Source organism: Mytilus trossulus, chromosome 10, assembly GCF_036588685.1.
Source record: "Mytilus trossulus isolate FHL-02 chromosome 10, PNRI_Mtr1.1.1.hap1, whole genome shotgun sequence".
Classification (NCBI taxonomy): Eukaryota; Metazoa; Mollusca; class Bivalvia; order Mytilida; family Mytilidae; genus Mytilus; species Mytilus trossulus.
This window is the reverse complement of record NC_086382.1, coordinates 44,453,127-44,468,014: the sequence shown is the minus strand read 5'-3', so window position 1 is coordinate 44,468,014 and position 14,888 is coordinate 44,453,127. Positions and strand designations below refer to the sequence as shown.

The following is a 14,888-nucleotide window of genomic DNA, read 5'->3' as shown; positions in this document are numbered from 1 at the left end:
ATATCAAGTCACATTGGAACAATCACATGATATGATCATGGCAATTTAATAAGAAATAAATGTATATGAGAGGGGTTGAATGTACGTTTTTCATGCAAAAACCATAATTCATTATTTCTAAAAGTTATCTTTCTAAAATAGTCACCATCTATCAAGTTTTTTTTTATATAGAAGTGAGTTACAACTTATGGCTTTCTTGTTTCTATTTCTAAGGATAAAACTATAGTGTTGTAGACCGAATAAATTCAATCTTTGTATACTTGTATGACTCGATGCAAATACATTCTATGACTATCTCTGGCATAAATGTGTAATTATCACTAAACAAACCTGTGTAACAATGGCTGGTGGTGATTCTGCATTTAGTTTTCCTCCATGATCCAGCAAGGAATCTCTTAATGACTAAAAAAAAAACAGGGAAATAATAAACTAAAAAAAAAAAAATCTTTAAATATATTGTACAGGTGTTACTATTATCTTAATTGAACATCTTTATAGTTTATGAAAATTTTCACCCAAAAAAGTGATATTTCTCTAGACCTATTACGGATACTGATGCTTTGCATTGCTGACATGTTTGTCATCTGTTAAATGTTTTGGTCAAATATTGTCAAATTCATTTTTAGGTCTGAAGGAGGATGCCGATGAACTGCCAAAATATAGGCCCTCAGATTTTGATGGGTTTTTTTAACAGATCAAAATACTTCACATTTCACTTAAAAATACTTGTGATAAAACTAGGAAGACAAAAACAATTTTTTGGGCACCTTCCTTTAAAATTCACAAAGCTTTGGCACTTTAAACAAACATTATTTGAACATGTTGAATTTTAACATAAAATTTTGGATTTTTTTTCCCAATTTTTTTCCATGTTTTAATGTTTTTGGCCTAGAATTAACCTTGGCTGCCATTCATCATCCAAAAAGTTTTTAAATTGGTGAATTCTATATATTGGTCATATTGTGCAATAAGTGAACCTTGTGTAGTGAATTTGAGAATTTTTTTTTTACAAAAATAAACTTACTCATAAAAACTAAGTCATGCAAGTAAAGAATAAATACTTTTACTTTACTTTAATTTACTTTAGTGTAAAATTTTGTGAATAAGTTTGGATGTAAACTTACCTGGTGAGAATTAACAGGTAATTCATGGAAAGCATACTGTATCTGAAATGTAAACATATAATCTCTTACTTTTAAAATTCATCTACAAACATGTACTGTGGATTCATTTAATTTTCATGAAACCCACAAAAATTGATATCCAATGATTGATAATGAATCCACAGTATTTTTAATAATCTACCCAGTCACAAAGCATTAAAAATACCATTGGCTGTTTATTGTCTGATAAAAACTAATAAATTGCTTTGCCAAACACAGCTCAGTGGATATCACCGCAGAGCTCCAACCCTGAACATGTCTGGCAAAAATGGACACAATATTTGTACTTGATACAGGTCTGAATTTGGCTTGTAATTAAATATTTGACATATAATAGGTTTTTAACTAAGAAGACTGTAGTCAAAGAACTTAGCATTTGTAATATGATTTGAATTTATATTCAATTTTGTGCTATTGTGCAATATGCCATGCTGTTGCAATTGATCCCCTCCCCCCTAAAAATCAAAGAGCTGAATAGCTCTGAGGGGAAAGACGGACCTTGTTTCTATTTAATTATGTTTTTGGAAAAGGGGGGGGGGGTATCTTTTCATAGTTTTCATATGAAGAATGAAAAAGAGAACAGCTAGAACATGTAGAAAGGTTGACAATATTGAAATCAATTGTTGTTTATGTAATTTCATTTCCTTAGTTTAGGATTCAATTTGGACCAATGGAAGAGATCTGCATCTTCTAAATCTAAACATTTGATTAAAGTTGATAGCTAATTATCTAAAACTCAACTGAATTCTGTCATTTCACAACAACTACAATATTTTTTGAAATCTTGATTGTGTGCCACTGAACTGCAGGCTAGGGCCATTTTCCATTTTTTGTGACAGAACTCTTGGATTTTAAAGTTTTTTCATTTGAAAGTGTGGACTGAATAATCTATTCAGTTTTAAATTTCCATTGTTAAAGTTCTGAGTTACAACTCTCATCACAGGGAAACAGGTACTAATAAAAAAACAATATGAGTGATGTAAACTGTGTGAAGCTTGTTTCCAAATCTTTAATTTTGAAATATTTGTAAATAATAAATATGTTTAAACTACAAAATGTAAATTTTTATTATATTTTTTTTTACCATTAAAATGATTATGTAGGTACACAAAAATTTAGTTTTAATAGAAGACTACTAATCCAATGAAATGTCACATTTGAAGTGTTTAAACACATTAACTTTTATTTTAGTGGATAATTGAATTGGAGGAAGATTCTCAGAATTTTACAGAAAAAAGTGGTCTCACTAATTAGCGACAAGAAGAATTTTAGCGTCAAGAAGCGACAAGAAGAATATTTTTTTCTTGTTGCTATATAGTCTTCTTGACCCTTCATGTCGCTTTTTGACGCTTCTTGTCTCTAATTAGTGAGACCCGAAAAAAGTAATAAAATCGTTTCTTTCCCCTGTCTCATGTAAACCCACGATTTTTGTTTATTTTGAAAGTTGTTGACCTACAAATTAAAGTATTGCATGTTGATGTTTAAATCATCTACAGTAAACAATATTATGTTATAATAGATTTAACAAATACGAATTTGTAATTAGTGCACAATCTCTAAGAATGATTTAAATAACCAGTGAACTGGTGAAGGATATCCCTGCTTCTTCCAAGAATGACGTCACTATAAAATACAATGTAGGTTGGATATATTTAGAATATCTCGTCATACTAATTTTTCCGGATTGTAAAATAAACGTAGATAGTGTAAAGGAGAGTTCAAGATACGATAATTTTGTGAGAAACAAAAGGAAATGTGTAAAAAAATGTTTAAAGTCAAACTTTTCATTTCTGAGTCTCCTTCTCTTCAATCTAAGTAAGATTTGTTGGGGGGTTTTCCACACTATAACATGTATAAAAACAAAATGAATGATGTGAGGGAGTGTCACTCTGGTCAATCCCATTGGGGGTTGACGGCTTGAAGCTGTCTTTCCCCAAAAAATTAAAAAATTACTCCCTCCTTTTTTTTGCTTTAGTGCAATACATTATGGTGTTGAAAATTTACCCCCCACCCCACCCTTTTTTACAGAAATTTTCGTCTTTAGTTTTTGTAATCTTAAGAAAAAAATGCTGGTAGAACCTCTCCCATCCCCAGTTTTATCAGCCTCATACAAAAAGGTTTATAATTTCCTTATATTGAATATAAATATATTCTTGAAGATACACATAAAACCATACCTTTGTTCTCATTGTCTGTGCAGCAAAATAACAGGACTCCAGTCCTTGATGTTCTCGTAATAACTGGTCAGACACATGCCATGCATACATCTAAAATACACAAAAGCTCAAAACTTATTATACATGTTATATATTAATGTAATTGCAATTCAAAGGACACAAATTTCATCTTCCAACTCTGAAAAAATGACTAGTATGACTAGTCAGCATGTGTTCAGGTTTTTTTAAAAGTTTTTCTTTCCAAATTTTTGCATTTCACCACACACCAGGCAAACTCAGAGACTATGTCAGCCTTGGATTCCAAACTTCACTCTAGAGAGGCTCCAGGGAGAAGTTTATTGATAATGTCACCCTTTGATTCCAAACTTCACTCAAGAGACCTTTGGATTCTCAACACACAAGAGAAACTCCAGGGAAAGTTTATTGATTATGTCAGCCTATGATTCCCAAAACACTATACCGAGGCTCCAGGGAGAAGATTATTGATTATGTCAGACTTGAATTCACAACTTCACTCTACAGAAGCTCCAGGGACAGGTTTATTGAATCGGACATAACAGTCACCCATCCAAAATGGGTTTTGGACATGTTGGGAGTGTATGCTTATGCAGGTATTTGCATAGACTGGACAGGGATGGATTGGTTTGGTTTCTGTTATCAAAAGAAGTAAGATGAGCAATCTGTTTATAAACTGCATCACATTAAGATTGATTGATTGTTGGTGGCTTGAGTCTGCTTGACGTCCAGTGGCAAATATAATTGTCATTCATGTTCAAGACGACATCACATTAAGGTGGGTCTCATTGGGGTCTAAGCGTGACGCGGGATTGCCGATTTTTTTGTAAGCGTGACATGTGAAAGTCAAATTATTGTTGCGTGAAAACAGTAAATGAGTTCTTGCGGGACCCAGGAAATGACAAAAAAATGAGAATTGCTTACATTCAAAGTGTAAGCGGGATACGGGAATCTGACAAACACTAAGTGAGATCCGGGATCAGAACCCCCAAATGAGACCCCCATTAAGAGGACCTGACCGAGCACATCTGATCTGACAGTTGTAATGACTGAAACCTGACAATGGAATGACCATCAATAGATGTATCTTCTTCTCTCTAAATAGAAACCAGAATTGATATCATCAACATATACATACTGATATAGAAGACGGGGTATGATTATCTTTTTTAATGTATGTTTTGGTTTATCGTGAAAGATTTGTAATATAGCCATAAGTTAATTTGCAGATTTCATAAGACAGGTATCTTAAACTGTATCGTACTAGTTGGCTTTATACAAGTATTAACAGAAGTCTGGGGTACTGGTAGCGCTGGGAGTGCAGCAGTCGGGTCAGTTTGCTTACCGAACGTTGCAATTCTCCGAGCCAAACTGATGCCCTTTCCTTTCCATTTACGTCTGGATTTTGATAAAGGGCTTGGAGAGCTTGATAAACCGTCTCTAAAGACGGTTCACTGTTCATTGCTGTATATTTCAGGAATTATCACTTTCAAGAAATTTCAGCAAGAGCACTGACCGGAAGTAAGTTATTCACGCAGTCATTCCCGCACTTTTGATAAAAATAAAATAGAATTACAGCATACATTTGATTTTTTTTGGGTCAAAAACGATATTATAAAGGTTATTGAAAAAAGTTAGTTTAAATATTTATTTTATGATTTAATATCGTAATTTCTTATTTACCCCGTATTGAAAATTAACTTCCGGTTTCACTTTGCTGAAAAAAAATACAACCACCTTACTACCAAGCAAATTGAAATTCCACTCCATAATGGATTCAGATGGATTGCCTCTTGTTGGACCTGGTGTTGATTATACAAAGGTGTTTTGAAGAAATCATTAGTCATGAGCTGGCACCACACTTTCTTACTAACTTAATGAATGTCATTTACTGATTTAGTACCAATTTGACCAAATTTATGACAGTTGACCTAATCAGTGTTTAGTTGCATGATTGAATAACACTCTTTTATTTAATCAGAGATCAGGCTATTGGTTTGAACAAGTTTCTGCCCTGTCAGTCACTTAGCTATTCCCTTTAGTTGGGGGATCCTCCCTGGTCAATTATAGACCACTTTTGAGTTAATTCATCACCGGAAAAACTCGTCAATTATTGGTGCCTTTATGATGTTATTTACCAGATAGATGGGATCACCTGTATCGCTGCACTATTAAGTGTCTTGATCTTGATAGGTTTACGGTGATACATCCAAGGATATTGATACACCACACATGCGTCAAGTAATTTACTTAAGTTGGGCCCCCTTACAATTTCACCAAAGATTTTAGCTGGTTCTTCTGCAATCTGAATTTTTATGAAGATATCTGGTGGTAGTAGGTTCCAGTCTTTAATGGTATTTGGAATGAAACTGTATTTTAAAGTCAAAGTGTCTGTTTTCGTTTGAAGTCTGAGGAAATGATGGCTGTGCATGTTCTTGGTTGTCCAGGATGATTTTTTTTAGTTGGTCCGATGGTAAGTTTGCTAGTCTGTGTATGCTTTTACAAAAAAGGATCATTCTGTTTTGTATTCAGCTGTCTTTTAGTGATGGTAATTGATCTAAAATTGCTGTCATACTTCCTGAGTCGTAGTTGTAGTTTGATGTTACAAATGTATAAACCTATCCGCTCTTTTCTGTACATTTAAGTTGGTCTTGGAGATATAGTTAATGTGGGTCCCAGGCAGTGCTTGGGTATTCTAAGACAGGTTGCATGAGTTCTTTACAGGCCTGGAGTTTAAGTTCAAGTGGACATGCATATAGATTTCCTTTTAAGTAAACCTAATGTCCAATAAGATTAATTGCATATCTCCTGTCCAATAAGATTTATTGCATATCTCCTCTATGTGCTTTCCACAGTGTAGATTGTTGGTGATGTTTAATCCTAGATATTTTATGGATGTTGAAAAATTGGAGTTCCGTATTTTTTAAAGGTGTATTTAAATGATGTTATTTTCTTCTTGTGACTCAATGTTATCATGGTTATCATGTTGCATTTCACTGGTTGAAATCTCATACCCCAATAAGTCGCCAAGTTACCAAGGGTATCTTATAATCTATATCTTTCATGTCTTTCTGAAATTCTGCACAGTCTTCTTCATTTTTAAAACCTGTATAGCATACATAGTCGTCTGCATACAGACTAATTTCTGATGTTACGTTATCTGCTATGTCGTTGATATGGACCAGAAATAGAATTGGACCAAGAACCGTTCCTTGAGGTACTCCTGATAGGACTGATGATGTTTCGGATATAACCCCATTCACTATCACACACTGAGATCTTGTAGATAGAAAATCGTCAATCCGATTTCAAGATGTTTTTGGCTATGCCATATTTGTGAAGATTACTTTTTAAAAGCTCGTGCGGTTCGGTGTTAAATGCTTTTCAAAATCCAAAATAAATATATCTGTTTGTTTCCTGTTATCAATGGCAGTTGTCCAGTCATGTATAATGTTAATAAGTTGGGTTTAACAGCTGTGTTTCTTCTAAATGCATGTTGTCGGCTATTAAGGATGTTGTGTCTAAGTAATTGTCATTGTGCAGGATATTAAAACTAGAAATAATATTTGTATTGTAAGTACTTTATAATAATTCCCTAATCATTAGGCTAATGACAGAAGTTCTGATTTTCAATTATGGGAATTTAATTTGCCTAATTATTTGTGCAATATAGCATTATGGTTTTCCAACCACTCGCTCAACATTGGAACGGAATTATAGATGCCCCTAAACGCACTAATGATGTTCACTAAAACCAGAGTTTTTGACGGAAATGCATCAAACTCGAAAGTTGTCCATCAGTGAAGACCAACTCTATATCATAATTCCCAGAGACCTAACTAACAATATTTGCATACAATAACAATGACAGTACTATATTTGATATTCTTCAAATGTCTTTGAGTACGAGTTGGTTAATAGTAAATGAAGAATGCAAAAGTAGAAGTGAGTGTTCAACAATGGTCAATGATCATAAGTAGCCAGAAAAAGTCTGATGTACAAACCTCCATGTGCACTCACCCCTTAAACCCTTCAATACTCTCAATAAATCTAAATCAATTTTTCACACATGAGAGAAAACTACATGTAGCATGCATTTTTCAATGGTTTGAAGAGTGTTAAATGTGACTTTCAAATGATGTTTGGAACTTCATTTAGATGTGAAGAAAAGTGCCTTAAGTTCATGTTTCACACCTATTTTTTTATTAAAATTATTATTTTTCTTTCAAAACCCTTGTCAAATTTTGTTCTTTTTGTAAAAAAAACATATGAGGGGAAACCAATTTTCAATTATCAATTGCCTCAAGAGTGTACATGTACAATGTACAAAATATATTTGTAAATTCATGACATTCATGAAGAGAATTTCGGACAAGGCCACAAGGGTAAAACTGTATGGCACCGACAACTTCGTTGCAGGGCCATAAAAACGAGAAACGAGTATAAATAACATAAACAAACGACAACTTCTGTACATCAGATTCCAGACTTTGGACAGGTGCAAACATTTGCAGGGGGATGAAAAGACTTTTTTTATATATTTTTTTTAACATCTTTACATTTGTATAAACAGCATGTGAAGATTCTTATTATAAAACATTTAGGAGACTGCTGATATATTTGTTGGATACACCTTAAAATTTAAAGAAAAGAATACTTCTTTATTGATTTAAAATAATACTTCTTGTCTTCTTTCAGGTGGAAGCCATTCAGCAGAAGAGAATTGTTGCATTTTTAAACCATTTTGTTACACATACAGCTAAATTTCTCAACAGATTTTCTTCTGTGTGTGAAGAAAAGTTAGAACATATGTCAAATAGAATTCAAGAATTGGAAGTATCAATGAATTTATTGGAAGCAAAGGTTTGTATTTTACACCACAGTGGTCTTTTGGGCAGGAGGTATTGGGTTGGGTCAAAGAAAGACTTGGTTTTTACTGCTATTTAATAAGGATGCAGCATTAAGGAATAAGAGCAGTAGTTGGTTTCCTTGGAGTCAGAACAATGAGTCGGAGTAAGGTGATGTCTCTTCCTGCAGATTTTTACCTTGTTAATTATCTCATTGATAATCTGGCGCAGTGTGTCGATTTTGTTCAAAACAGGATTATACTCATATATATTACTTTAAAATGACCTTGTCTTAAAAATGCATTAACATTGTAATTTTCTGCTGGACATTTAACACTCCTCGTGGTCCATCATCATTATCATTGTTTAGAATTATAAGAATTTATTTGCTTAACAAAATTAAGGTTAATAGCTATAGCATACACATTTATGTGTTAGGAACCATTAATATGAGAAAGGGTCATCGAATTGTATGCTTACTTGGCATGTGATATATTTTTCACATTCTGAAAATTATAATTTAGAAAGTGCAAAGTTGAAAACAACTTTTTTTTAATCTTAGAAAAATTACTATGAATTTATAAAAAAAGAAGATGTGGTATGATTGCCAATGAGACAACTATCCACAAAAGACCAAAATGACACAAACATTAACAACTATAGTTGCCTACAAAGGAGTAGGTAAGGGCTGATTTTGGCCTCAAATTTCAGGTTCATCTGATGAAAGATTTAAGACACTATTTAACCCATAATTGTCTACTTCAGTCAATTCAATTTGTTTACGGGGAAAGATTTTAACGGAAATTAAGACATTAAAAACACTCAAATTCAACCTTCAATATAAAAAATCTATCAAATATGCCAGAATATGTTACTTTTCAGATGGTTTTTGTCAAAAAGGAAAGTAGCTGCATCCATATATCAACCTTTATAAATGTTATGTATAATCATCAAATTCAACTTATATTAAAATATTAAGAGTGAACACAAATGCGACCACTTCCATTTAAGACAGATACCATCAAAAATTTAACTTATATGCTACAATTATGAATATTTCAATAAATAAGCATGACTATATTATGTGCATTGTATTGTCAAAAATAGCTTAATATTTACATTTTAGCAATTAAGTAAAAGAGGGACGAAAGATACAAAAGGGACAGTCAAACTCATAAATCTAAAACAAACTGACAACGCCATGGCCAAAAATGAAAAAGACAAACAGAAAAACAATAGTACACATGACACAACATAGAAAACTAAAGAATAAACAACACGAACCCCACCAAAAACTAGGGGTGATCTCAGGTGCTCCAGAAGGGTAAACATATCTTTTGGGGCCAAAAAGGGGTCTTACAGGACCTACTCCTTTCATATCTCTGGTTCAGTCAACTGCTGGATTTTTATTTTAAATAATAAATTTAAAGTATCGGGACTTTTTAAATTCAAAGTTGTCACCCATTACTTTTATTGCATGACGAGTAATTCCTTCGTATCTCCAACTTTTATGTTAGCTATAACAGTAAGGACTAGTTATTCTGGTTATAATTTAGACACATATAAAAAAACTTACATATATAAGCTACATCAGATTCATAAACATGATAAAAAATTAGCTGCTTGCTGCCATACTTTTCATCTGAAACATTTAAAGAACGACAAATGTTTTTGGTGTGGCCGTAATTAATATAAAGAGGCAGAAATTTCAATAAAAGATAAATTAAATGGAATAGATCTATTTTATGTTTGTAATTGATCTAAAATCATAAGCAATAATAGAGTTTAAAATTTAAGAAATGCTGGTTGTACCTTTAGCACAGAGAGTCTACCTATAGCTAAATCTTATTTAGCCATTTGAAAGTTATGAGCCAAGAAAATCTTTTTTCAGCAATCAGCAGTTGAAAGCCCTGATTTGCATTTATAAAGCTGTTATAAACAAATTGGTTATAAACAACTAAAAATAAAATTGAGAATGGAAATGGGGAATGTGTCAAAGAGACAACAACCCGACCAAAATAAAAAAACACAACAGCAGAAGGTCACCAACAGGTCTTTAATGTAGCGAGAAATTCCCGCACCCGGAGGCGTTCTTCAGCTGGCCCCTAAACAAATATATACTAGTTCAGTGATAATGAACGCCATACTAATTTCCAAATTGTACACAAGAAACTAAAATTTAAATAATACAAGACTAACAAAGGCCAGAGGCTCCTGACTTGGGACAGGCGCAAAAATGTGGCGGGGTTAAACATGTTTGTGAGATCTCAACCCTCCCCCTATACCTCTAACCAGTGTAGAAAAGTAAAAGCATAACAATACGCACATTAAAATTCAGTTCAAGAGAAGTCCGAGTCTGATGTCAGAAGATGTAACCAAAGAAAATAAACAAAATGACAATAATACATAAATAACAACAGACTACTAGCAGTTAACTGACATGCCAGCTCCAGACTTCAATTAAACTGACTGAAAGATTATGATTTCATCATATGAACATCAGGCACAATCCTTCCCGTAAGGGGTTTAGTATCATACCATCATAACATATATGAGAAGAACATAACCCGTGTCATGCCAACAACTGTTTTTAGAATAAATGTGTTTAGTTCCGACGCAAAGACCTTATCAGTGACTCAATATTAACGCCAAAATAGGCAATCTTTAATGACTTGACAACAGTATCGTAATTATATCCCTTCTTAATAAGTCTATTCAAAGGTTTTGTAAGTTTATGAGGTGAATACTGACACCTTTGTGCTTTATAAAGAATATTTCCATAAAAAATTGGATGTGAAATACCTGAACGTATAAAAAGTCTGCATGTTGAGCTATATTTACGAATGATGTCTTTATACCGATGATAAAATTAAGTAAATGTTTTGACTAGTTTGTGATATCGAAAACCCTGGTGTAATAATTTTTCAGTAATACATAAATTTCTCTCGTTAAAATCTAAAACATTGTTACATACACGAGCGAATCGTACAAGTTGAGATATATAAACACCGTAAGATGGTGACAAGGGAACGTCACCATCTAAAAACGGATAATTAACGATAGGAAATGAAAAATCATCCCTTTTATCATAAATTTTAGTATTCAGCTTTCCGTTAGTGATATAGATATCAAGATCAAGGAAAGGGCAGTGGTCATTGTTAGTATTAGCTTTATTTAAAGTAAGTTCACCAGGATAAATTTCATTAATATACATACTGAAGTCGTCATTATTGAGAGCCAAAATATCATCCAAATATCTAAAAGTATTATTAAATTTGTTTATCAGATGTTGTTTTGATGGGTCTTTGCTTATTTTTGTCATAAATTGTAACTCGTAACAATACAAAAAGAGGTCCGCAATAAGTGGTGCACAGTTAGTCCCCATTGGAATTCCGATAATCTGACGATATACGGAATCCCCAAAGCGAACAAAAATGTTATCTAGTAAAAATTCCAGGGCATATATAGTATCAAAGCATGTCCAATTAACATAGTTTTTTTGTTTATTGCTACTAAAAAGAGTTTGAACATTTATATTCACATTCTGATTTTTTGAATACCCATTTAATTAGGTGTGTGAATTTTTTCTTAATGAGAATGTGAAAACTGTTTGTTTAGCATGTAATAAGAAAGTTCATCGTTTTACATGATGATGTAAATCTGAACTCTATTTTTGCAGCTTTCATCTGTTCCTGGTTTAGAAAATGTAACAGCACCTGCTAGTACTTCTAGTGGAACAACTACAACACAAGCCTCAGGAGGACCTCCACCCCCTGTAGACACACCTGTGGCCACTCCTGCAGCCCCTGCCACACCAGCAGGTCAACCACCAGTAAGTTACATAAACATCTTATTCTTAGAAATTTATTTTCAACAATAATTAAGGAATATCAGATTTTGCTAATTGGTATAACCATTTTACAGTAAATAGTACTTCATTTTTCAAGAAAATATACTGAAGGCAGTTTACCATTTTATATGTTAGAGAGAATTTTGGGTTATTTCATTGTAAAGTTTGTACACCAAAATGAAAATGACAGTACACCATTGATTGGATATTCATTGTCTTGGAGCTTGTATTTTTGTGTAAGATTTTGGATTTTGAAAATATTATGCTGAATGCATGTGAATTACGAAACATTTATATGATTTGTTTAACAATGCAAATATCTTTCTCATAATTTACCAGTTAAATAAACCATTACTATCTCAAATTATTCTGGAAATATAAATCTTGTATGTTGTTTATAAATAATAAATCAATAAGATGGATTTTGTTTATTAAAATTCTATCCAATTAATTTTAATCATCAATTTAAGGGGTAGTACAAAAAGGTTAATTGCAATGCTGAGTCTCTTTAGGGCACATCTGTTCCTTTAAGATCAGATATTTTTGACATGGTTATTAACAATATGTATTTAATTTCAGCCACCAGATGAAGCAGCTCCAGCCCCACCCCCACCAGAATCAACAAATCCCGTATCAAAAGATCCAAGATATATGAAGTTCTTCAAAATGTTACACTTTGTAAGTACTCTAAACACAGAAATTATTGTGATTTATCAAAAATGGATAAAAATGTGAGACTAATTATTGCGATTTTAGGAAAATTTGCATCCAGATATATGTATCAAATACTAGTATCAGAATGTGATATATAAAAAAGAAGATGTGGTATGATTGCCAATGAGACAACTATCCACAAAAGATCAAAATGACACAAACATTAACAGCTATAGTTTACCATACGGCCTTCAACAATGAGCAAAGCCCATACCGCATAGTCAGCTATAAAAGGCTTTAGGGCACAGCTGTGAGTTCTTATTATTTATAGCTATCCTCATTTATTTGCATTAATAAAAACCTTGCAATAATTTCTGAATTTACAGTAAATCAATTTGACATCAGTTCAAACTTACAGAGAGAATTTAATTGTTGACAACATTCTTTAACGGGAATGATTTGGATCATTAATTGAGAAAATTTCACAATCATTTTACATGTTTGATGAAATTGAACAGCTTTTGCTGTGGCATATAAAGACTTTTTATATTGTTATTTGTGCTTTGTTTCTGAAATTCCTCTTATTATTTTACCTTAAAACAACAAATATGAATTATAAGAGATATTGAATAAACCTCAATGAGATACAATATCCTTACCAAAAAAAAAAGGACATTAAAAAAATTTCTCGGACAGCAGTGTGCCCCGATTACGATTATTAGTCGACAGATAAACATTAATTATAAAAACATGTAGATAGGTGAGCACATACAACAGTGTTAGGTTAAGTTCCGAATTCTATTTGATCTCATTTCTTTGAAGAAAAAAACAACATATTTATTAAATATTTATCATTTATTAATAACCTGTATAATATAAATAACAAGATGTGGTATGAGTGCCAATGAGACAACTCTCCATCCATGTCACAATGTATAAAAAGTAACAATTATAGGTCAAAGTATGGCCTTCAACATGGAGCCTAGGCTTACACAGAACAACAAGCTATTAAGAGCCCCTAAAATATTTAATGTAAAACAATTCAAATAGGAAAACCAACAGTCTTATCTATAAGATAGATCTTTTAAAGAGAAGATCAATCCATGAAATTGGTGTTTTCTGGACTTGGTTTAGGCTTTTATTAAAATGTAAAAGTATCATCTTTGATAATTGAAAATCAAATTTTATATTTAGGGTGTTCCACCTACTGCCATTAAACTGAAGATGAGGGATGAAGGACTAGATCCAGAATTATTAGAGTAAGTAATGTTATATTTATTGTTTTGCATAGTTTACATGTTTAAGTTTGTGATTATATCAGTTTCAAAGAAACCACTCATGTTCAGTCAATGATAGTAATAGTGTTTGCATGTCTTTTTTCCACAGAGATAATTTGGCCCTGTCAAGGTTCATTGACTTTCAAATTTTAAAATGTTTAAAAGTTTAATTTGTGTTTAGGTTAGTGATTAGGGATCCACTTACTGGTATTATAGGTCAATGATATTTGGTATGTAGTTTTATAAGCATTGGCATTTCTGCTTTCCATTTTCTATTATATATACCAAACAAAACTTATTTTTATTATTTCAGCACACCAGATGCTCCTGCACCTGTTGGAGGTGCTCCATCAGAGGATAGTAATAGTGAAAGTGACCAGGAGGATAATGATGATGATGAAGAGGATGAGGAGGATTGGTGATAGATTATATGATCATCTGATCTTACGTGGACATGTGCAATATTGACTGTTGATCAATGAATTGTTATATTGTTGGCAAATCAATAACATTCCTGTGATTATTTTTTACAAATAAATATATATTTCTAAATCAATTCAATTGAATATACATGTACAACAATACAACTTACATTTTATGGTGTTTAAATATCTCAACTTGTTTGATTCGCTCGTCTATGTAGCAACGTATATGATTTTAATGAAAGAAATCTCTGTATTTCAAAAAAAATATTACACCAGTGTTTTTAGATATCACAAACTAGTCAAAACATTTACTAAATTTTAACATTGGTACAAGAACATCTTTCTAAAATGTAAATCAACATACAGACATCTTAAACGTTCAGATATTTCAGAAACATGCAATCTTTTGTGGTTGTCCCAAATCAGGATAATCTGGCCTTTGATAGTCTTGTATGTTTTTTGTCGAGCCTTTGACTTTAG

At 32.4% G+C, this 14,888-nt stretch overlaps 2 protein-coding genes across 2 annotated transcripts in view; one reads left to right on the top strand and one right to left on the bottom strand.

Moving 5' to 3' along the window:
* The window catches only part of LOC134687426 (transportin-3-like), a 30,942-nt gene extending 26,055 nt beyond the window's left edge, over positions 1 to 4,887 (bottom strand). The window contains exons 1-4 of the mRNA XM_063547716.1: positions 4,701 to 4,887; positions 3,341 to 3,430; positions 1,125 to 1,166; positions 331 to 402 (exon numbers count right to left, since the gene is read on the bottom strand). Coding sequence (XP_063403786.1) covers positions 331 to 402; positions 1,125 to 1,166; positions 3,341 to 3,430; positions 4,701 to 4,817 — 321 coding nt within the window. The 5' untranslated portion in view covers positions 4,818 to 4,887. The remainder of the gene's footprint in view (positions 1 to 330; positions 403 to 1,124; positions 1,167 to 3,340; positions 3,431 to 4,700) is intronic.
* A 170-nt stretch (positions 4,888 to 5,057) lies between these two features.
* Positions 5,058 to 14,539, top strand: LOC134686281 (WASH complex subunit 3-like). The gene is made up of 6 exons (XM_063545950.1): positions 5,058 to 5,177; positions 8,054 to 8,218; positions 11,882 to 12,034; positions 12,632 to 12,730; positions 13,901 to 13,965; positions 14,297 to 14,539. The coding sequence occupies exons 1-6, from the start codon at positions 5,127 to 5,129 to the stop codon at positions 14,403 to 14,405; spliced, it is 642 nt and encodes a 213-aa protein (XP_063402020.1). The 5' UTR covers positions 5,058 to 5,126; the 3' UTR covers positions 14,406 to 14,539.
* Positions 14,540 to 14,888: the final 349 nt, after the last annotated feature.

Bases quoted from the DNA above. Each gene is read 5' to 3' on its own strand.
- LOC134686281 (XM_063545950.1), top strand. From the start codon at position 5,127: ATGGATTCAGATGGATTGCCTCTTGTTGGACCTGGTGTTGATTATACA. The intron at 8,219-11,881 runs GTTTGTATTTTA...CTATTTTTGCAG, and splicing joins TGAATTTATTGGAAGCAAAG to CTTTCATCTGTTCCTGGTTT. The intron at 12,731-13,900 runs GTAAGTACTCTA...TTTTATATTTAG, and splicing joins TCTTCAAAATGTTACACTTT to GGTGTTCCACCTACTGCCAT.